Source organism: Haemorhous mexicanus, chromosome 8 (genome assembly GCF_027477595.1).
Source record: "Haemorhous mexicanus isolate bHaeMex1 chromosome 8, bHaeMex1.pri, whole genome shotgun sequence".
NCBI lineage: Eukaryota > Metazoa > Chordata > Aves > Passeriformes > Fringillidae > Haemorhous > Haemorhous mexicanus.
This window is the reverse complement of record NC_082348.1, coordinates 6,533,337-6,557,206: the sequence shown is the minus strand read 5'-3', so window position 1 is coordinate 6,557,206 and position 23,870 is coordinate 6,533,337. Positions and strand designations below refer to the sequence as shown.

Genomic DNA, 23,870 nt, shown 5'->3' with positions numbered 1-23,870 from the left:
ATACTGTGACAGGAAGCTGAGCTGCGAAGGAGCCCAGGAGCTCCGGGCAGTGAGGAAGGTCCAGACTCTGAGGAGGCGCCGCCCTCCGCCACGTTCCCGGCAGCCTCCGCCGCTGGGGGGGCCGGCAGCGGCGCAAGATGGCGGCGGACAGCGAAGTGAGTGTGTGTTCCGCTCCTCCCGCTCGCTCCCTGTTCCCCCATTCTCCCTCTGTCTCCCCCTGCTCTCTCCGCTCACCGCCTCTCCCGCTCTCTCCCCTCAGCCCGAGTCGGAGGTGTTCGAGATCACGGACTTCACCACCGCCTCCGAGTGGGAGAGGTAGGTGCTGCCGCGCCCCTTACCCGGCGCGGGTGCCCGGGGGCTCCGCCGAGCGCGGCCCGGCCGCTGCTGCCGGGAGCCGGACCCCGCGGCGCGGCCGCTCCCCCGGCCGGGAGCACCCGGAGCCCTTCCTGGAGCCCTTCCCGGCTGTTCCGCTTTAGGCTCAGGCCGCGGCCGAGGAGCGGGTTAAGAGGCTCTAGTCGAGCTGTTTCTGAACTTAGTGAAAGGTCCCGTTTAATACCTGTTTGCAAGGGATTAGAATATACATTCAGAAGGCTTATGTGTTTTCTAAGTAGCTGTCTGATTGTTAAGACAGTCGTCTCATAGCTGAAGCCTTTAAAAGTTAGTAGAACAATGTACGAAGAAATTTAAGGCGAAGAACGCTCTTGCACTGTGAATGTATTGTTTTTTAAATGCTTTTTTCAATGGTGATAACGTTTATGACAAAAGACAAGAGATTTAAAGTGCTGCACTTTAAATCTGAATTTAGTGACAATTATGTCTTAAATGCTTATCTATCTGTTATTAATGAAGCAGGAGTTATGTGCTGCAGATGTTATGCGCTGCAGTACATAACGTCTTTTCTTTCAGAAAAAGTTGAGATTCTTAAAACAGTCAAAAGATGCTCATAGCTAAAAGTAACTGCTATGTGAAGTTTAAGCATAGGAAGACTGTTTAGTGGACAAAGAAGCAGTTTTTCTGGCTTTACTGTGATACTTGTGGTGTTTGTTTGTTCTTTGGGCTTTTTCAAGGAATTCCCTAGCAGAACAACGTACTACGTACTTTGAGGTGGCTGAATTATAATACAGGTTTACTGTTCAGCAAATATTAATGCGTTTTCCCTCCTAACAGATTTATTTCAAAAATAGAAGAAGTATTGAATGACTGGAAACTTATTGGGATTTCTTCAGGCAAACCTCTAGAGAAGGTCAGTTACTGCTTCTGAATTTTTCTGTAGAATTTGAATTGCTAATTAGTAATACAATAATGCACACATGTATTTAATCTATCGTTGTTTTCTTAGGTGTGGCAGATAATGACTTTATTAGGGAATTTCACTTGTAGAAGTGTCAATTTGACAAACAATTACTGTAAATTCATTGCTGGGTCATCTGTCAAACAGGCTCTTTCCCTGACAAAGATGAATCTTCCTGTAGTGCTTAGAGATTTTTTTTAAATTCTAAGTTTGAATCTGGAAACATGGTTGAAGCTGCTCTAAATACTCAAGGAATCTTTTTGTCCTGCCTTGTGCCTTTGTCACACCTCTTGTATTTTTGGCTGAGATTTGCACAGTGCTTCTTGTGACTCAGTGTGTTTCATAGATGGGAGAGATTTTTTCAGAGTCTAATTAGAGCCTTTGTGATGCTTTCTCAGTCCTGTGAAATGCAGAGGAAATTGCTGAGCTCTTCTGCATAGTAATGCAGATAAACTCAGCTGGTTTGTGTGGAATGGCTGCTGTGTTTCCAGGGGAATCTCACTGCTTTTCATTCTAGTCAGGTACAGAGTATTTGGAATAAATCTTATGTTATCTAATGAACTGCACCTTAGCTGTCCCTGTATTTCTACATGTCTTCTTTTCTAGACCAGAGCTCTCTTCCTAACACGCTGTAAGATCAAAAGATTGTCCAAGTTGCTTTTAGTAGGAGCAGTGGTGCTGATTTTTTTAGACATTCCCATGCTGTATTTTTGTTTAAAAATTAATTATTCTTGCACAAGTTTTGTAAGTTGTAGATAAAAATAATCATTTGTTGGTGAAGGTAATTATCAAGGTAATATTTGCACAGAACAGTTTAGATGTAGATAAAATCCCAGGTGGGAAACTTCTGTCTCTGTGCAAAGTTGAGGGTGCCTATCTTCAGATGTACAGTTGCATATGTGAGGATGCAAATCTTTATTGCCATATAGTTCTGAAGACAGCAAGATGATATCTGATTTTTGGAATGAACATGATTATTGGCAACATGGATTTTAGCAGCCAGCTACCTTTATAATGAAGAGCTTGGAGAAGTGCTTATTGAAATTAAATCATGCTGAGCCATTAGGCAGTAGAAAAGTGTGAACCAACATTATTGATCACATAGGCAATATTTGAAAGACTAATTTTAAAGACTTTTAAAGACTAATGAATGTTAACATAAATTTATGAGATACTATCTTCTTTTTTTATATGCAGGGTATATTTACCACAGGAACATGGGAAGAGAAATCAGATGAAATTTCATTTGCGGACTTCAAATTCTCAGTTACCCATCATTATCTTGTACAAGAACCCAGTGACAAAGATGGGAAAGAAGAGCTGGGAGAAGGTACCTGATAGTTCCCTTCCACACTTGTAAGGATAATCGCAGAAGACAGTGTCAGAATGTGGAGTCCACAGTGTGCTGATTTGTGTCTGTGTGGGATTTTCTGAGGTCTGATGAGTGTGATCTGACATTTCTGTTTTTAGTTTGCTTTGCATTCACACGGTGCTAATACAAGGCATTTGGAAGTGAGCTGGATGGATGTGATGATACGTTGATCATGTATCATTTTTTGTCACAGATGCCCTTCCTCTGCCAATGCAGGACTTGCTGTGCATGAACAATGACTTTCCTCCTCGAGCCCACTGTCTGGTGAGATGGTATGTGTGCCTCTCATCTCTACTGCAAATGAGCATAGCAGCTGGAAAATCTGGCACAATCAGTTGTATATTTGTTTTTTCAATTAAAAGTTAAAGCTTAAGTAAAATGTTTCTTTGTACTAGACACAAGAAAGGAATGCAAAACAAGCCTGCTGTAGTGGGCCTATCTTTAGTTTGTTTCCCCCCCCCCCCCCCCCCCAAATTTTTGTCTCAATTTCATATATTAACCAGGCATTTATATATGTAATATTTAGGTACATTCTTAAAAAGGAATGCTGCACCACCTTAACAAACAACAATTACATTCTTACTAATGCAAATCTGAGCACATAATAGGATTTATTCTGGAGAGATTGGTTTTATGTATAAGCAGTTTCAGTCATTATGAACATAAACTGGAAAACCTCAGGACTGCTAGACCTGACAGTCCTCCCAGTCAAACACATTACAGTGTTGGAATGCTGTTGCACTCAGGGGGCTTGTGAGTTCAGCATCTGCAGCACTCCATACCCACTCAGTTCTTGACCTCTCTAAAAATGAAGAGGTACATGCATCAAATTAACAGATTTCACAATCTGTGCGTGACAGTTGAGTTCTCCAGGTCACAGTATTTTTTAAAAATCATGTTTCAGCTGGTTTGCCAGGGACTAGAAATGTGCTTTTTTCTCTGTGTCTCTCAGGTACGGCTTACGTGAGTTTGTGGTTATCGCTCCGGCTGCGAATAACGATGCTGTTGTTAGTGAATCCAAGTGCAACCTCTTGCTGAGTTCCATTTCCATTGCACTGGGCAACACTGGCTGGTAGGTGAAAGCATAAACCTTTTTACCTGTCCAGGTAAAACTCCAGCATACTGCAATGGTGAGGAAAAGGTATTAAATTGTTAGCAAAATACGTTCAGAGGTTTTTGTTTATTTGTACTGTAATATTGTTAGAGAAGGGTTGAAAAAATCTCCATATGTAAAGATTGAGTCAATGTTTTGTTTATTTTCATTATTGTTTAAAAATCTTTAGGGCTGTTAAAAGCTACTAGAAGTTGTAGGAATAATATGTAATTTATAAGACATTACTTTTGCAAGAGGATTTCTTCCCTATGTGTAGTAACAGTAACTTCCTAATCTTCCTCAAAAATTATATAGACTGAAAATGAGGTAAGTGAAGTCATGAAGTGGGCTGTGATTATGGAATGGCAATTTGTTGGGCATTGTGTTTAATGACATTAAACAGTGATTTTCTGTGACTCCTGGGAAGTGTTTCAAAGTGTGTTTATGTAAGAGAAGGATGAAATGATGAAATTATGCTAGAATATTCAGCTAGTTTTAGAGACTACAAGGCAGCAGGACACTTGAATGATGTGCAGTATTCCTGTTGTGCAGTCAGGTGCCACTGTTCGTGCAGATCCATCACAAGTGGCGCCGGATGTACGTAGGGGAGTGCCAGGGCCCGGGCGTGCGCACGGACTTTGAGATGGTTCATCTGCGCAAGGTGCCCAGCCAGTACACCCATCTGTCAGGGCTGCTGGACATCTTCAAAACCAAGATTGTAAGTATAAAACTGATGCTATCTATAATTTGTGTTCAACCCCTAGAGTGTTTGAGAGGATTTGCTCTTTACATTGGACTTGTTCTCTGGTATTTTGAAGGGCTGCCCTTTAACACCTCTGCCTCCAGTTAGCATGGCTATTCGCCTTACCTTTGTGCTTCAGGACTGGCAGCAGTACTTCTGGCCACAGCAGCCACCAGGTAGGAGACTTGTGTCCTCAGAATAACTCATTTTGAGACAACCAGTCAATGCTAAAGAAAATACTTGTGTATCTTGCCAGAAGAATTCTAACATTTTCTGCTTTGCTAGGAAAGGCTTCAGTCCAATCCCACTCTGTATGATGGGCAAGGCACCTCTCAGGTTGTAGCTCTTGGCTGGGATGGATGTTTTGGATAGGACTGTGCCTGGAAACAATGGTGTTCCTAAAATAGTGGTATCCATGTGGAATGAAAAGGGTGACTGAATCTGTGAAGAATTCTGCCCTGGATTTCCTAGGGAAATGTTTAGATTCAGATTCTAGTAGATGCTAATACTTTGTGGGAGTTCTTGTCAATTGTTTCCATAAAGTTCCTTATTTTGGTACTTCACTGTCTAAGTGTATTAGCAGTGGGAAAAGCAGAAAATACTATATGGACCTCACTTGAGGTAAGGGTTTGGATTTTTATTATTGTTGACACAGTACTAAATTTAATGCAGGAGGAATTTCTGAGCAAGTTTTTTGTTATAGTAGCCTTGTGTAAAAGGGAGAAATAATATTTAGTCTTACATTTAAAGTATATAGAGCAGACTTGATAAGTTTATGCCATAGTGATGCTGTAGTAGTCTCAAAATGATCTCTTATTCTTGATGGTGGTGCTGTCTTCCTTGAGTATCAAGGATTTGGTTTTAACAGACCTGTTTTTATATAGGTAGTAGCAGAAAATAAATGATAAACTTCTCGAAGGTAAACAAACCCATAGGAAAAAGGTAGATATTAGTTCCTCCTTAACATACATTTTATTAGTGATGTGATGCTTTAGGTTCAAGGTGGTGGAACAGTTAAAATGCCCAAGTTCTTTTCTTGACTTGGTAGCAGTTTTACATAACAAGCTTGGGGTATTTAGGGTACATTTGGAGAGACAGAACTCATGTGGCCTTGGTTATCTAATTGTTTGGCTTTTCTTTGCTTAAAAAAGTATAGTAATCAAAATCCTATGTTTTGAAGAAGTGTGCAGTGAGGTTGATTCTGTGCTCTGTAGCTAAGGAATGTATGTTGAACATATATTTAAAGAGAGTTCTGCTTATTAGAGAGAAAATCAGTGCTGTTTTAAATGATAGTTCCTCTTTGGTTAACCAAGTTTACCTGAAGAACTTGGGAAATGAATTCCGCAGATTTTATCTTTTTATTGTTTCTGCAGACAAAATCTATTTTCTGTAGTCTCTCTGCCTTGCTGTAGTTATTCACTGAGTCAGGATCTCAGGTTTGTCGTGGATGATTGTATCACTTGGATCGTATTTCTTGATTGGAGCAGTTTGAATAACTTCCACTCCTTTAGTACCAGTGTTGTGGCTAAGGGTGTCAAAGTTTGTTGCAGAAACTGGAGATGGACAGCATCTGTTTTACTGCTACTGCTACATGCAGTTGTGGTTTTAGGTTCACTGGGAAGAACTAGACCTGTAACTTATATACCGTCACTCAGTTAGCTGTTCTCAAATAAAACCAAAGAATTTAAATGTCTTTTATCTTCTCTGCAGAAGGAATTATGTAATTAAGTTATCCAGATACTTCATCTGTGCTAATCCCTCACTTGTTTTGTTTGTAAACAGTTTGCCAGATGCAGTTAAAATTGCAGATCAGATGCTGTAACAGCATTATTATAATGACATTACACTACATTATTATTATTGCCCACTTTAATTTTTGTTCAGTGGAGACTGTCTGGTTTTGATTTATGTATTTGAAGGCAATAACATGGAAAGTGCCTGAGGGTGCTGGGAGGCATCTCAAAGTGCCAGGGACTACAGGGAATCCCCAAGATTATTTGATTAAGTCCTCTTTTGATAAAATTGTCAACTTTTAAAAGTAGCTGTTTTTTCACTCTGTGGAGTTGCTCTTCCAGAGTCTCCCGTCTCTGCTTGGAACTGATTTCCTGCCCAAGCATTTTTATGGCACTTTTGTGTCTGTTCTTGTGCCAACATTGGGCTTTTAGGGCTGTCTTTATAGCTATCATCCTTGCCTGTATGAAGGGAATAACCTTCCCTCAACATGAATTACAAGAATTGTGTCTGTCCCTTTGAATGTCCTGTTTCAGTTTCTGTTGGAAGCAATTACTTTGTATGTCAGGATTGTGTTCTTCTAGCTCAGTCACCTTGGCTGCTCAGCTCTTCTCTGGTCATCCTGCAAGTTACAGTCTTTGCAGTGAAATGAAGGTGATATGCTGCTTCAAATGTTCCACAAATTCTTTATGGAAAATGGTTGATTGTTGATTTTCCTCCAGATATAGATGCTCTAGTTGGGGGAGAAGTTGGAGGCCTGGAATTTGGGAAGTTACCATTTGGTGCCTGTGAAGATCCTATTAGGTAAGAGAAGAGTTCAGAAAACTGTTTTATAACTTCCTTAATGGAGGACTTAAAGGTGTTATTTCAAATCTTAGCTTTACCTACCTACCACTTAGCATGTCCAACAGCTACTTAATTATTCAGGTGCATCAGAGACGTCTGTGATGGATAATGGTTTAATAGCAAATAAGGTCGTTTGTAAAATTGTCTGATGATATTCAGAGTTCAAGCTCATGTGGCTTTTAGAATAAACTGCTGCAGTACCCCATTTATCTCTGAAATTATTATCTTGAAATATTCCTCAAGATAAACCTTAAAAATTATGTGCTTTTGTTCAAGGGTTGGGCTTGCTCTCATGTATGCAGTGTGAAAACTTACTGGAGAACAAAGAGGGAATCAAATATGAACTACCACAAATACCTTTCAAAACATTAACTGTGGTGGAGGGAATTTCTGCTATCACTGAAAGATTGAAATCTTGTTTTGTTTCAGTGAGCTGCATTTAGCTACAACATGGCCTCACCTTGCAGAAGGGATAATTGTTGACAATGATGTTTATTCGTAAGTATCTTGTCCGAGTTGCAAATAAGTGTGCTTTTTTTGCTCACTGCTCCATTTTAGTGTCATCTCAAACATTGTGTGGCTTCACATGTGGAAAAGAACCCATTTTGAGGAATACTAATGTCAGCTGATAGAACATCTAATTTGGGAAAACACTTTTTGAAATGCATTTCTGTGAGAAAATATTATTGTTTTGTGATCTCAACAGAACACAAACCCCTGGTTTTGAGCATATTCCCACGTTAGACTTGAAAATTTTATGTATCACATATTTCTTGGAAAAGATGGGTTAGATTTCTTGGGAAAAGATGGGAGCATGAAAGGTAAAAACAATTCACTGCTTGATATCCCTCTCCCAAAAACTGTCATCCAGAGGAATGCTAAAGAGGAAGAAGTTCTTGTTCATGTCATGCACACACATAGAGTAGGGACTCTTGCTTGTCACGTTCTCCTGGGTAACGTGGTGACCTCACTGGTTATGACATGACATTTATTGAGAATTTGGTACTCGTCTTTCCAATACTTACAGTGGCATTTGATTTTCTTTTTTTCTTTTTTTTTTTTTTCTTTTTCTTCTTTTTTCTTTTTCTTAATTTTTTTTTTTTCCCCAAGCGACCTGGATCCACTTCAAGCACCCCAGTGGTCTGTGAGAGTTAGAAAAGCAGATAACCCTCAGTGTCTGTTGGGTAAGACATCAGAATTTCCTGTCTTCTCCTGCAGCTTTTAAACTAAAACTACCAAGTTATGAAGTTAGGGTTGAGTTGATTACCTGATGGCCTGTTTGCTCACTTCCCTCATTTTTTTGAGTGAACATATTTTGGGTTTCTTTTTCAAGAACACGTTTTGCAAATACATAAGTTCCTGTTGTAGTTTATTCTGTCTCTGTGTATGGTGAAATTCATTGCTATTCTTATTTCACCAGGTTCCAGAGAATAAGAATTTTCTCTGTGTTCTGTGAAAATTTAGATTTCCTAGAATCTTCCCATATTATTAAGTGTGTTTTGCATGTATCCATCTCCTTAGTTCAACCAACCTTTCTGACAAGGAGGATTAATACTTCTGGAGAGCTGTACTCCTCTCTCTGTCCCTCCCTTTAAGCTTGTGGGGAAAAGGGCTTCAAAACTTTCCAAGTTCTATCCTGTTTTGGGTGAATTAAACTGCAGGCAGAGCTGTGCTCTGGAGAGGTAGCCAACAGCTGCCTGGGTGTACATTTACTTAAGCTTTAATTATGTGGGTTTTTTGCTTCAGATAATTTAATTATGTGGATTTTGTGCACAAGATATTTGTGCTTCAGAACAAATTATCAGATGTTCTTTCAGAAGACAATATAAAAATTACTGTCTTTGGGGCATAATTTAGAGTGTTGGCTCATTGCTCAGAGATTTTTGCCTGAGTTCAGGAGCTTTGTTCCTCTACCAGGTGATTTCCTTACTGAGTTCTTCAAGCTTTGCCGTCGGAAGGAGTCAACGGATGAGATACTTGGAAGGTCTGCATTTGATGAGGAAGGAAAAGGTAAAACTAAAATCCACTTGATTTGTGTTACTTGTATTTAATAGTTTTGTGTTAGTTACCTTCCCTGTACCCTTGTCTTGACTGGTATTTATAACTCTTACACATTCTCCTGGGAATTTCCTGGCCAGGGCTTCATGGTGAAATTTCTCATGAATTCTAGACAAGTTTAGCTCCCAGAGCCCCAGAGGGACAATTGCCTCCGTTAATGTTGTGTCTGTTTCTTTTTACAAGAATAGAAAAGCTTAAAATTTTACTAGAATATACAAGAGTTGGTTATAGGACGCATCAGATTTGTCTTTATAGTTTTATGTATTTTTGCTTTTTCCACTTCTTTCTCCTTTTTGTTGTACTCTGTATTACATGTGAACAGTCAGTTTAAAGAGTCTTCAATCTCTTTGAAAGGCTTTGCTCTCATCCTCTCCATTTTAAGGGCTTCTAATGAAAAAAGAAAATTAAAACTTCCCAGATTATCTGACCAGCAAGTCAGGCTTTATCCCAACTATGTAAATACTGCCATATTTTTGATGTCTCTGTCCCTCTCTTTGGCTTTTCTTGATGTATATAGTGAAAATTCCCTTCCTTCCTGCTACTTGTCACTTGTTCTTCCCTCCAAATATGGCCTGTATCAATGTATTTTCCTTGGTTATACTTGATCTTAGTTTTGAAGAGGGAGCTTGCTAGTGAGCTTAAAAAGGTGTTAGACTGAGAAGGGTGTGCATTACTGAGTGTTTAACATACAGTTCCTTTAGCCCTTCTTAGCTCTGGGCTTGCCAGGATGGGCTTTTTCAGGCTGCTCCTAATTATTCACTTCAATTTGTCAGCTGTCTTTATAACAATATTAATTCAGCTTATTGGAAGAAACGTTCTAGAGTTTACCAGCAGCAGGTCTGAAAAAAAAGCAGTCTTTTGATTTGAGAAGTTTGCCTGAGAACTCTATAACAGAATTGTGCTTACACTATCTGAGGTTAGTTATTAATACAGGATTTATTTAATATTCATCTAAAGCTTTACCATGTGCTGGAGCAGTCTTTGTTACCTGCAGTGTGTTCATTGGTATGACGTATAACCAGGGTTTAAGTACTGAGTCTCTACCAGGCTTTTGGCATATTCTGTTGGTAACTGCAAGAGCAATGCTGCTACAGCAGGCACTACCTGCAGCCAGCTCAGTCTAGACTTCATTTAGTGAATTAAATCAAGGACAGTCTGTGACTCATTTGTGACCTCCTTCTGCCTGTATTTGCTAAGAACAGTGAATGTCAGGCATGGAACCTGGCAGCAGAGGTGTAGCTCTGGTTCACAAGGGGCTAAATATCAATACAAGATAAATAGGCTGATTAAGAAAGGTGAACTCTTGAAGAGACACGTTCTAGTGTTTGGGGTTTTATTTTCTTTTGTTCTAATTGTTTTTATTTTATTTGCTAGAGGTTGCTGATATCACCCACGCGCTGTCAAAGCTCACGGAGCCAGCACCAGTCCCAATCCCCAAATTATCAGTCACAAATATGGTTCACAGTGCCAAGAAGAAGATCCGCAAGCACAGAGGTGTGGATGAGTCTCCTCTGAACAATGATGTGCTCAACACCATTCTCCTTGTGAGTGAGCTGTCCCTGCACATGGACTCAGAGGGCACATGGACTTCATACACTGATGCATTTGCTTTAGAGCCTGTGGCAGATTTAAAGATATCTGCTGTCAGTTCCAGTGCTTGAAATGCATTTATCAGCTTCTTGGAACAGCCCAAGTTGTTACAAATCTGTGTACTATAAGTGGGCTAAAACTGATCTCTGAACTCTGCTAACAATTTTAATTATAGGGATTGCTGGTATGAAGCTAGCAGTAACTTTATGGAGAAAGTGGAAAAGGAAGGAAAACCATACTGATGGAAGGTTTAATTTTTTTTTCTTCTAGTTCTTATTTCCTGATGCTGCTGACAAACTTGCAGATGTATTTGAAAACAGAGCCAGCACTTCAGCAGGAAACAATCCTCCTCCAGAGAGTGAAGATTATGTAAGTTTTGTTGAGTGACACAAGAGAGAAAGCAATTTTGAGTGTGTGTTTATATAGACTGTGTTGTGCTTTCCCTACATCTTGTAATATTTAGCTTGTGGAAAGATGAATTTACCTTTGTGGAATCTCTGGGTAGAAGTAGTGATGATTTCTTTTTCCTTCTTATTGCTTTTTTCTTCCTTTTTGGTATCTTCTAAATTAAAATGTTGCTTAGCCACTTACACTTACAAATAGGAAAGGGCTCACATGGTTTTGGAAAACAATGCCATTGTTTCTATATTTCTTGCTTTCTTTTATTTCTTCCCTAGAATCTCTTCAGCCAGTTTAAGTCTGCTCCATCTGACAGTCTGACATACAAATTAGCTTTATGTCTTTGTATGATAAACTTCTACCATGGAGGAGTCAAAGGAGTGGCACATCTTTGGCAAGAGTTTGTGCTGGAAATGCGTTACAGATGGGAGAACAACTACCTTATTCCAGGGTGAGACTTCTTGTTCTTCCTTGGTCATAGAAAATGTTCTTTGTTCCAGGAGATGAGTGGGGTCACTGTGACTTCGAAACATACAGTTCTGGGGTTTTTTTAAATTGCAAATGCTATCTCTGTTTTTATTACTCTACTTAATGCAAGAAAGGGCAGGGAGTAAGGACCAGCATGCCCGGGGAAGCTCAGCTTAGACATTCACTCCACTGTGTGAATGAGGGTGGGAAAAAAAACTTACTGTGGTGTAGTTTCACCTGTCTTCTAAGGGAGCTGTTCCATGGTCCTGCTGGTGCAATAGCCTTTTCAGGTATCCCAGCCCTTCCAGGTTCTGTCTGCTGCAGCAGAGCTTGGGGCAGACCAAACCAGGGGCTCTCTCAAGGTGAGGTAGAGCAATAACATACCCTGCTTTTAGGGATGTGGTATTTGGTCGGGGTTTTGGTTTTTTTGTTAATGTGACAGACTGGCATGTTAACAGTTTAATATACTACATTTATAGTTTGAAATGGTTACACTAGCAGACAAAATAGAAGCTGAAATGTATAGCAATGACTCCGCTGTATCATTGCAGTTTTAAAAGTACAGTCAAGGATGCTTAATTCCTGTTTGAAAACAGTTACCTTTTCAACTTCCAATTGGAGAACTGACCAGGAATTCAGTGTTTCGCACTAGTGTGAGTGATCTCTGAGCTCCTGAAATCACCTCTGGGAAATACATGTGATTTAAATTCTGGGCTTGTCTGCTGAGACAATAGAAGAGCTGTGTAGTTGAAATGGTGGGGGTGGGTTCAATATGGGTATTTGTCCTTCTTCTGGATTTCATGTGATTTAAGACCACATGTCTGTGAAAGATGCAACTTTATAATTGATAATGGTTACACTTCTACCTTTTGTTAGATTAGCTAATGGCTCTCCAGATCTGAGATGTTGTTTACTGCACCAGAAACTTCAGGTAAATATCCCAAATTTAAGAATGATTTTTCTCCTAAGGAAACTGTCAAAAGTGTAGTAATGATTAGCTAAATATGTAGTTTTTGTAGATTTAGTTGTGCTTGTGTTTTCTGGGTGTGGAATTCATTTCTTGAGAAAAATTTTGTTACAGCAACAAGTTCAGTGGAATTGTTATCTTTTAGAATTTTAAGACATTTTCAGTGGCTCTTCGGGTTTTTCTGTATGATAGTCTCCATAAGGGAAATAATTGCTGAACAATTTTTCTTTGTTCCTTTAACTTGTTAAATTAGATGCTAAATTGTTGCATTGAAAGGAAGAAAGCAAGAGATGAGGGGAAGAGGGGGAGCATGTCTGATCGTTCACCTGGTGGTGCTTCTGGTGATGGTGCCAAAGGAGGAGATCACTCTGGAGATAACCCTGACAAGGAAAAAGAATTTGGCAAGTCTTGGGACTCATGGAGTGACAGTGAAGAGGAGTTTTTTGAATGTCTCAGTGACACAGAAGATCTTAAAGGAAATGGACAGGAAAATGGCAAGAAAGGAGCAAAAGAGTCTGTAAACTTAAAACCAGAAGGTCGTTTGCACCCACATGGAAAACTGATGCTGCTGCATCCAGGAGAGCCTCTGTACGTTCCCATAACACAGGTGAGGGAGCAGGAGTTGAGCCAGATGTGCAGTAGAACACACAGAACGTGCCTCATACCTGGGATTGTGAAACTGCAAACAGTTTGCAGGTTACAGCCTTGTCTGTTGTTAAAATTGCTGAGTGTTTTTGACCTAATACCTTGTTTTTAATCTTTAAAACTGAATGAGGCTGCTAATCTCACACTTTCTGTTTTATTTGAGAGTGTGTCCGTACCAAATTTCACTCCAAACAATATTTTCAAACAAGAATTAAACTTCCTTGCCTACCTTAAATTTGGGGTTCTTTTTATTTCCACTTCTTGAGGCATCTTCCATCCCCTCCTTTCTTTCTTTCCTATAAAATAGGAACTGCTATGGTCCTTGCACCACAGAGATTTCTGCCTGACTTTGCACAGTACTGGATTAGTTATGCTGATGTATTTGGTTCATAATTTTTTCATAATTTCTCAGCTCACATATAAAAGGCCCTAGACATTAGGTTTGGTGCCATTCTCTACAGCAGGTTTATCATCAAACAACTAGAAATGTTACCTGACATCAACAGCCTTTCCTGCAGAGTGACCAGGGATGAAATAGGAAGTGGTTCTGTCACAGAAAGTTGTTTGAAATCAGCCATGCATGAAGAATACAGTGGTTTTCATTCTCCTGAGAGAAATTATTTCTAAGTAGTGTTGCTTTGCTTGGGAAAAACATATGAGCAGAGAGTAGTCAGGGAAAATGTTCTCAATTAATTATGTGCTGACAGTATTGACAGCAAAGATTCTGCATTGCTTTGGGTAGATTTTCATCAATCTCAGCAAATTGTACCTGTCAAACATTTCCAGGATTTTGGCACTTTAGCAATATATCCTTATATTGGTACCTCATTCCCAGGTTATATTTTCTGTTTAGTTTCTTTTTTAGTGTCTTCTTCAGATGCACAATTTGAGGCTGAACTGTTGAGGCAGTAGAAAGTTGTGATAATTTCCTCTGAGTACAAAGGAAGCAGAATGAACTTGGAGTGAGAAGGAGCTTCTTGCTTTTCCTCCTTGCCCCAGGCTGACTCTGGGAGGGGCTGTCAGTAACTCTTTGTGTTTCCCTGTCACAGGAGCCAGCCCCCATGACTGAGGACCTGCTGGAGGAGCAGTCAGAGGTGCTGGCCAAGCTGGGGACGTCGGCGGAGGGCGCTCACCTGCGGGCGCGCATGCAGAGCGCCTGCCTGCTCTCCGACATGGAGTCCTTCAAGGTAGCACTGCTGTGAAATTAGATTGCTTTCCTCTGAATGCAACTGTCCCTCTTGATTGTGTTGGACAGTTCTGAAGGTTTCTAAGGTTTTTTTTGTCCATAAAACAGTTTCCAGTTAGTTTCAAGTTGAAAATAAAAACCTATTGTGAAAACTCTTGGCACATTTCAAAATCTATGAGGATGTGATCTGTTACCCTGTAAGGTCCCAGTAGATTTACACAATGTCTGTGGGAAGGGAAAAAAACACATCAAACATGCAATTTCCCAGTTGTGAATTAAAACAGACATTCATCAGGTTGGGACTGGACTAACTGTGGTTTTGGGTTTCATTTCCTATCTGAGCTCTGCAGAGGGAGCTAAGAGCACATCTACTGCTGTCATCACAGGAGCTCAACACTAAAAAGATTGGAGATTTTGTAATGGAACAGCCATATATATCTTTTTAATTATTGCAGTGTTTATGGTAAAAGGATATAATGTGCTGTACAGTTAGAGTATTTATAATATAACAGTGATCACTTTATTAGCAGGGACTCATGGCATATTAAATATATGTACAAGTTTTATTTATATGATGCAAGTAATCTAAAATCTTAAAGTAAAAGTAGAGAACTATAATTGGAAGCACAAGTACACTCTTCATAGGTACATCAGATAGAAAACTGGGATTCCTTTTATGTTCTGGACCTATAGATGTAGTTAACTGTGGTCATATTGCATCTGTGAAAAATGAAGGCTTTTTCAAAAGGAACTTCTTTAAAGTTCCTTCTTAAACGAAGAAATGGTTAATTTTTTTCATTGGAGTGTTAAAAGGTGGAAAGTCAGTGCTGAAAGCATACTTAGGCAGCCCACTCATTCTTTCAGTCTTCAATGGGATAAGCTTAGTGAAAATTCCTATTTATTGCCTGTGGCTGGTGCCAGGTAGAATCTTAACAGTATAATTTTGAGCTTGCCTGAAATAACTGATGAATGTACATATAGTAGGTGATGAGAAGGTGATTTTTTTTTTTTTTATTGTTGCTGCTGATGTGGGTTTTACCCCTTCCATTGTCTTGGTTTATGCTTTATTCCTTCTGTCCTACTGTACAGTTTGTTGGCTGTGGACAAAAGAATTTCCTTAGTTATGTCTCTTATTCTGTGCTCTACCCTCTAAACCATATTGCCCTCCTACCCATGCTGTCATGTTTTTATAGGATTTTTCAGGAAGAAATTTTCTGTCCTCTCCTCCCTGCAGGCAGCTAATCCTGGCTGTTGTCTGGAGGATTTTGTGAGGTGGTACTCACCTCGGGACTACATCGAGGAGGAAGTGATTGATGAGAAGGGGAATAAAGTCATTAGGGGTGAGCTGAGTGCCCGGATGAAGATTCCCAGCAACATGTGGGTGGAGGCCTGGGAGACAGCAAAGCCAGTCCCAGCACGGAGGCAGAAGAGGCTTTTTGATGACACCAGGGAGGCTGAGAAGGTGAATGCTTTGGGGCTGGTGCCAGTCTGGGCTGTGATGCTCCCTGCATCCCTTCCTTCCTCCCCCTGCAGCATTTAAACACTGACAGGCCCTTGAACTGTATCCTCGGAGTTACTGGACTGTTTAGTGCATGGCTTAGGGTTGATTGGAAATTCCTGCTGCTGTACAGGAGGGTGTTTGAAGTACCTAAAAGTATGCAATGTTACTTAGGTATTTCTTTGAATTATTAGTAAATAACCTGCATATGTGTTAGGAACATTGTAGTTTCCTAATGCAGTTATTTTTAGTTTCATTCCAACCTGTTGGGCAGATTAATGTAAAACTGCCTCTTAAGTCGTACAGTGATGTTCCATTCTTGTGACTTCATCTTTCCAAGGTAACCTTATCTTTAGGAAGTAGTTTTGATCACTAAAACATTAAATTTTCTAATGTTGCAGGTACTTCATTACCTTGCAGTTCAGAAACCAGCTGACCTTGCAAGGCATCTCCTGCCTTGCATCATCCATGCAGCTGTACTCAAGGTAAAGGAGGAAGGTAAATAATGTTTAATAAATTATTAAGATATTTAAGGGGCAACAGTGATGCAGTCAATAATTACTACTTTGTTTCTTTCTTAATAATAGAAGCAGTAGAAGATATATCTTCAGTTAAGAAGATTATTAAGCAGATAATATCCCATTCCAGCAAAGTGCTACGGTTTCCCAGTCCCGAGGACAAGAAGTTGGAAGTAAGGCTTTTGTAGTGGCTGGGGCTGAAAACCTGATTGACTTTTGCACTGTTCTTGGCAATGTTTAAAAGAACATCTTTTTTATTTTCCCTTTTATTAAACTCTTGCAGGAAATCATCGCTCAGATTATGAGTGTGGAAGCCATCATTGCCAGGGCAAGGTCTCTCAAAGCAAAATTTGGAGTAGAGAAATGTGAAAATGAAGAGGAGAAAGGAGATCTACAAAGGTGACTTGTTTTTGGGTTTTTTTTCTGAATTCTTATTTTTCACTGTGTTGTTTTGTTTTTCCTCTGATGCCCTTGTTTGTACTTAGGACAATGGTGACAATAAAATACTTAGGAATCGTATTTGGGTATCCTTGTCACTAGACTGTCTAGAGATGATGTGTGTGGGTACCCTCAGTGCTCCTCCAATTAAGCATCTCTTTGGAGACATTTGATCCAGGTTTTTTTTACTAGAATTTGGTTTTATCTTGATAGTACTGGGGACTAACTTTTTTTTTTGTGTATATAAAAGATATATTTGATGAACTCTGTTACCTTAACTAAAATTAGGACTAGAAATGTAGTATTTTTTATAAATATTATGGATTGAAAAAGCCCCTTCCACAGTTGTTTTCTTATTCTTGTCTCCTTGCTGATGTGAAACATCACTGAGAGCTCTGAATGGAAAGTGACAAGGAATGTTCCCTTGCATCGCTACCTGCTGTCAGGTTATTTACTTGCTGCTTAAGATGACTAATATGTTATAAAACCCAAGTTAACTTCTCGCTGCTGTGCTGGGAGGGAGAGATGACATTTGTGCAGTACATGTTGGGAGTTCAGAGATGTGGTGTCTGACCAAAGCAATGTCTGTGTGCTAAAGAAAATCGTCACATTGTGACTACTTCTGCATGGCCAACACCATGGAAGCTTTCCTTTTGATTTTATACATCTGCTTTAGGAGCCTGGGCTTCATTCTTAGGTAACTGGGAGGAGAATTTTTTCCTTAAACTTTCAGAATAGAAAAGCAAGAGAATCTGCCAGTTCTCACTCTGAGCAAATGATGCTTGAAGGCCTTGGCACAGGAAACAGCTTGTTTAGGTCAGCACACTGGATCTGGCCGAGGATTAACCATTCCTTTTTCCTTTTCAATCATTTGTTCCATCAGATTTGTAAACAGTCTCCTGGAGCAGCCAGAAGTGTCAGTTGTTGGTGCAGGAAGAGGACCTGCTGGCAGCATCATTCACAAGCTGTTTGTGAATGCTCAGAGGGTAAGAGAGAGCTCTGGGTTGTGCTGCAGACATTCCTGATTTAACCAGAATGAGCCAATGAGTTATCATATGGTGCCAGTGTATTTTGTTTGCATATCTGCATGTATTGTCATATATGTGCTTGAGGTGTTTTCTGTGATGTTCAACATGATTTTGGCAGTAACAGAACCTTGCAAGACCAAAGAAGAGTGAGTGAGCTAGGATGTTCAACAGTTGAAGCCAGCTGGGTAGATAGAGGTGTCACTAATGCTTTATGTACTGCAAATACTATCATCAGCAATGCTATTAAAGCAAGACAAATTTCTGCTTTATCACAGCAAGGTCAAGTGTTGATTGTTTCACAGAGGAATGTAGAGAAAAAGGTCATAATAATACATATTTTAGAAGGAGTAACTTCTTAAACTGAGGCTTATGCTTGGAAAACTTGAGATTTTTTTTCTGTGGAAACGAGCATGCTTAGGAAGTTTCAGTTCTTTTTCAGTTTCTGCATTCAGTTGACCTATTGCCAGTGTTGCATCTGTTTTCTGGAGACCCTTCCCTTGCTGATATTGATATAAATGTTGCCTTTTTCTCTTAAGCAGTCTTTGGAATAATTAGTCTGAAAGTATTGATTTCCAAACCTCATGGACTGCAGTCAACCTTCAGTTTCTATTAGAATTACACCTGTTTATAGCATCAGATTTTCTAACTCAAATTTAACTGCAGTGGTAATAACAAGGTACCAGCATGAAATCCCATTTGGAAATAATTGCTGGAAAAATGTTGTGATTGGGTGTTACACACTTTAAAAGGATCGATGCTTTTGTTATCATCTGTATTTTGCAACTCGGCATAAAAAGGACCATTCTGAAAACAGACCATGGTTAATCTGAGGAATGAAAATCAGGACACTTCTTTTATTCTTCCAGTCTCTAGGGAAATTGTGTTTGCAAACCTGAACCTGCTAACCAGCCACCCTTACCCTTTAAAGCTCAAGACTGTGCCCTGTAAGTGACGCACCCATATGCACTTGCCTCTTTTAAGAGAGGCAGTGGGGTTCTCAAATCTGACTGAGTAGATGTGCACAAATTTCTAGGGTTTTGTGCTGAAACACCACTAACTAAAGCAGGGTTTACAGGTATTTCCCACTAGTAGCTGGTCAGTGTTAATTAAGGTTTCTTAGTGGGACAGGAACCAACCAACCAAGTGCTACAAACCCCACTTTGTGTTTAACCTACCACGAGTTATTTCATTAGAGAGCTGTTTGGTAAATAGAAGTGAAATGAGTTCCTTGTTCATTACCTTTTGAACCTGGACTCCTCTCTGAGCTGTGTATAATGTGTTCTGTTCTTGAGTTTTCTCAGGAAAATTCTGATAGCCAGTGCATGTTCTTGGAGTGCATGATGTCTCTTAAACCTACAGTCTCCTCCTAACCTCTTGTAAGTCACCTCTGACTTGCCTTTGTTTCTGTCTTTCATCACTGGTTCTTTTCTCATCCCTTTCCAAGCTGACTGAATCTTCTGATGAGGTAACCAACTTTGTCCCTCCTTTCCTTCTCATCTTCTCTGCATAGAGCTGAATCCTGGTGGATATAGTGCAGCAGCCAGATTTAGTTTATACTGGTGTTCACATGTTGAGCATAAAAGTAACTTTGTGTTTCCAGAATGGTTTTTCTGCATTCACACTTTATTTTCAGAGCCTAATAATGCATAGTGAAAAGAGAGAGAAATGTTAAAAAAAACCCAAAACTTTAAAAAACCCTCTCAAAAAAAACAAACCAAACAAAAAAACCAAAAACCTTTATTCAAGTGAGTATTGGTGTTTTCTGATGCTGAAATGTGTGGCCATGCCTTTATATTCTTTGTTGCCACCACTGTTCGTTGATGTTGTGGGGGGAGGTGGTGTTGAACAATTAGCTGGATGCTGCATTCCCAACACTAGTGCTTCTGAAGCTGTGGAACTTTCTGGACATAGATATTTGGGAAAGAAGCAGGGTAACAGTGTGAAGTGTAGCACAGGGAAGATCCTCTCTGTTGTTTTCCTCGAGCTGTTCTTGTGGGAACACTGGCACGTGTCCCTGGTGGGTTCTGTGGCACAGCCTGCAGAGCTAAGCAGGGCCGGCCCCCCTGCTCCTGGGAGAGGGCTGCGAGCAGAGGGGCAGCAGCAAGGGACCACAAGGGGCAGCCAGTGGCTTCTGCCACACCTCAGGGATGGTGCCAGTGTGGAGTTGTACATGCTTTAATTAGGAAGGACCCTATTAGGGTGTTGGTGGGGGTGCATGTATCCATAGGAATGTGTAATTAGGGAATGTTGATTGGGCATGCCAGCCCTTCTTCCAGTATCCTGGTGTCAGTGTTGGTGCTGCTTGGTTCTCAGACAATGAACAGCCATTGGGATTGTGCAGCAGAGGGATTTCAGCAAGGCTCTCTGGCCATGAAAAGCCCATCATCCTGCAGTAGTGTTGGAGTCTGAAAGGCAGGTGACTGTCAAGACTGCAGTAGTGGCACTGATGACTTTGAAGTGGAGGCTCCCTTGGCCTCCTGTAGCTGCAGGGAGCTGAGGACAGCACCCTGTCTGAGGAGGGGCCATTTCCTCCAGTCACAACCCTTGCTTCACACTGCCACATCAGAACTTCAGCTGGGCAGAGCTTCACCATCCACAAGAGGGTTCCTCCATCTGGTTACGTTCGCTTTATTTCCTAGCATCCCATTAGTGCATTGCTCTGTGTATACATAAAGCCTCTAGCTGTCTTCCCTATTTCTAATCTTCCTCTGCGAGCAGCTTTCTAAATTCCAGTGTTAGGCAGCAGCCTGCCCTGTCCCTGTGCTCTGTCGCAGGTCCCCGCCGTGCCACCGCTGGAGGAGGAGCTGCGGCGCTCGGGCTCGCAGGAGGAGCGCAGGCAGGGGGTGCAGTCGGAGTTCCCCCCGCCCACGGGCCGGGAGGTGATCCTGCGCGCCTCAGTGCCCCGGCCCGCCCCCTACTCCAAGGCGCTGCCGCAGCGCATGTACAGCGTGCTGACCCGCGAGGATTTCCGGCTGGCGGGGGCCTTCTCTGCGGACACCACCTTCTTCTGACACGGCCTGGGCCAGGACGCGCTGCTGCAGAGGGACTGGAGAGCGCTGCGGCCGGAGCGCTGCTTCCCAAGGACTTGGACTGGCCGCCCGACAGGTGGCTGGAGCAACTCATCTCCGAGGTGTGGAATGGCTTCAGGAGTGGTTTCAAACTCTCTGTCCAAAGGGAGCATATTTCCTTTCCTTGCATTAGCTTAATTACGGACCTGAATGGGCTGTGTGCAAATATTCATGTTGAAATTCATGCAGAATGTGCTGCTTTACACTTCAGGATCAGACTTTATCAAGTGACGTTAGTCTACTTAAATTGATATATATAAAAACATTAAGTAATTTATATTTATTACTAATCATAATCACAGAGCCCAGTATTTTTTGGTTAATCACTATTTCAAGTGCTTCTGAAATATCCTTATTTTTATTTAAAGTGTACAGTTCATACTCTAGTTTGTGCTAAACTCTCCTGGTTGTCCAGATCTCGTCACTTCTCCCAGACAGAACTAAGTGGACAGTGAGTCTGACTGAGAGCCTGCAGTGGATCACTGAGGGGTTGGGATACTTTGTATCCTTCCCTTGGTGCAAGGGCCAAAGCTGGATGTAAATGACACCCCGGAGGTGTTTCACTGTGAGCAACTCACTGGTGTTTACCCAGATATTTGTCTGCACTCCCTGTCATCGATGGGAGAGGAGGGGACAGCTGTGTCACCTCTGGCCCCTCACTCCACCTGTGCCAATGTTGCTTTACAGTGACCTTCATCTGTTTGAATGAGAATCAGCAGATCAGCATTACTTTACAAATGTACAAACAGCTACAGTATTGTGGACATTACTCAATAAATATGAACGTACTGTTGGCTCTTGGTATTCCCATGCTTTTCTGTGCCCTCCTTGCATGCTCTGATCCAGGAAGGACATTGTGACTACACTGAGTACAGAGAGTTGAGTTCTGCTGGAAGTAACAGGATACCAGGTGTTACCCTAAAACTTCTTTGAGGGAACAGGGATCAGAGTCTTTTTTCCTCACATAAAGTTCTATGAAGTAGAAATACATTTTTTCAGGATGAAGAAGAGTTAACAAGGTAAAATCTTGTCACAGACCTTGTTTTCCAGGCTGTTTGTGTGTTTCTTCAGACATCAGGGTAAGTATGATAAAGACCTTTAGCTACTCTTTAACTGTATGGCTTCTTTAAAATTAATTACATCAAACAATTCCTGATTTACTGGTAAGTAAAATTTAGGTTCAGCTTCTTCCCCAATACTTCTGGTTTCCTCCTCTCTCATGAAATATTAGACTGGCCTTTTGTAAACGCTGCAGAAACTTGAAAGACTCTCTCCTTGGTTATCAGGCTGTTCCTGCCTGGTCATTGAAAGTGCTGGAGAGGTGATTCCTTTATCATACTCAGACACCACAAACATCATCAACACAGCTAAAGGCCTGTTAGTGCACTCATGCAACTACCTTGTCTTAAACAGTCTTTGTCTCTGTTCAAGAGTTGTAACTTCAAAGATTTTTCTCAGAAGGATAATTCAGCTTATTTTAAGTAGCTGTAGTTGAAATTTCAGGCCTGCACTGTGTTGTGCACAGTTCTGCTTTATGAGCTTACAGCTCAGCATCGGGGGGGGAGGAGAGACAGAGCATGAAAAAAAATCATCAGGAGAAAGAACGGTATTTATTTATTTAAAGTAACTGTAAAGCAAGCCAGGTAAGCAGTCCAAAATTACCAGGATCTCTGCAATCTCATTAAGGAGAATTTGACTGTAGCATTTCCCAGAAACGACCTTTGATGAGATAATTGCTAATATTTAATGTTTCCTATCCTGAGTAACATTTCAATACAAGCTGTTTTAAATAAAACCAGAATTCAACTGACATCAATTCAAAATGCCAAAATCCTGTAAGTCAGGCTCATGCCAGGAGTTAGCCTTCTGTGGGTGAGCAGCACTAGAGGAAACAAATCATTTGTGGTAGTTTTTGTCATAATCACTGTATTTTATTCTGTGGTTTTGCTATGTGAGTAACAAAAAGAATTAAAACTAAGACATCTTCTAGGTCCATGAAGTTCCCAATACAATTGAACCCTGTAATACCACCAGCAGGTTCAAAAGAACTTCCTTAAATTCTTGCAGCCTGAACTACCCTACAAGAGGAAACCATAATGCTTCAAAATGGCATTAAAGTTCTACACAGAAATTTAGCTTTAAACCAGGGCCATTAAAAAACATGATGATCAGATGGATGTTAGAGATAATTTCTTTGGTTTAATTCCTTATTTTCTTCTCTCTACTAACAGCATGATATCAGCAATTTCTGTTAAATCAGTGCAAGAGGAAAACACTAACTATATTGGTTTCATTGTTGCAATGTACCTGAATGTACTGTGCATTTTACTTCTTCACCAAAAATTTGGTGATATCACAGGCATACTTTGTAGCTAAAGACCTTCTCTTCAGCTGGCTTCTTTCCTTGGCCTGTTTTGCAGTTCTCTGCAAAAGAGAGAGACAGGTTGGTTCAGTGAGTATTGATACTTGGAAACATGTCCAGCAGAAAGCATTAGCCCACAGTTAAACTCCAGTCTGTCTTTGCAGTAGACAGCATGATGAAATGCAAATGTTAATTAAGGCAACATTTTCCTAAACTGTCAAATTGTAATAGTTTAATGCTGCCTTTCCACCTTGACTGTATGGGAGGGAGAGGCTGTGAACACTTGGGTTCTGCAGCAGGAGGGAGCAGGGCTGAGGAGGAGCCTAAGTGCAGTTTCCCCCCTGCTGTTCCCTGGGAGAGGGCCAGGATTCCTGGCTCCACACACTGACCTCCCTGTGGCAGGCTGTGCACAGGGTCTGAAGGTTCTCCAGGGAGCACTGTCCTCCTCCGCTGTACACGGGCTGGATGTGATCCACCTGCCAGAACTGCCCCTCTGCCGGGCTCCTGATCATCTCATTAAGCTGCAGCACACAAAGGACATGCCAGGGTAAGACACTCCTCAACTACATG

General features: G+C 40.9%; 2 protein-coding genes across 8 annotated transcripts in view; one reads left to right on the top strand and one right to left on the bottom strand.

Annotated features, from left to right (window-relative positions):
- Window positions 1-22: 22 nt before the first annotated feature.
- On the top strand, window positions 23-21,734 carry RAB3GAP1 (RAB3 GTPase activating protein catalytic subunit 1). 2 transcript variants are annotated; one of them, XM_059852570.1, is made up of 24 exons: window positions 23-155; window positions 260-315; window positions 1,168-1,243; window positions 2,489-2,621; window positions 2,857-2,935; window positions 3,616-3,735; window positions 4,309-4,474; window positions 4,575-4,674; window positions 6,952-7,033; window positions 7,505-7,573; window positions 8,186-8,259; window positions 8,993-9,085; window positions 10,508-10,677; window positions 10,994-11,092; window positions 11,401-11,573; window positions 12,467-12,521; window positions 12,811-13,164; window positions 14,252-14,389; window positions 15,623-15,850; window positions 16,288-16,384; window positions 16,474-16,577; window positions 16,688-16,803; window positions 17,726-17,828; window positions 20,645-21,734. In XM_059852570.1, exons 1-24 carry the CDS (start codon window positions 138-140, stop codon window positions 20,879-20,881), a joined length of 2,940 nt encoding a protein of 979 aa, XP_059708553.1. In that variant the 5' UTR covers window positions 23-137; the 3' UTR covers window positions 20,882-21,734. The 2 variants fall into 2 exon arrangements, 1 of the variants encoding a protein (XP_059708553.1); XR_009487296.1 differs by lacking the exons at window positions 17,726-17,828; window positions 20,645-21,734 and having other exon boundaries at window positions 16,288-16,371; window positions 16,688-16,768.
- A 795-nt stretch (window positions 21,735-22,529) lies between these two features.
- ZRANB3 (zinc finger RANBP2-type containing 3) overlaps window positions 22,530-23,870 on the bottom strand; it is a 40,856-nt gene continuing 39,515 nt past the window's right edge. For all 6 annotated transcript variants that reach the window (XM_059852565.1, XM_059852564.1, XM_059852562.1 and 3 more), the window contains 2 exons: window positions 23,690-23,821; window positions 22,530-23,362 (listed from right to left, as the gene is read on the bottom strand). In XM_059852565.1, coding sequence (XP_059708548.1) covers window positions 23,264-23,362; window positions 23,690-23,821 — 231 coding nt within the window. In that variant the 3' untranslated portion in view covers window positions 22,530-23,263. The remainder of the gene's footprint in view (window positions 23,363-23,689; window positions 23,822-23,870) is intronic.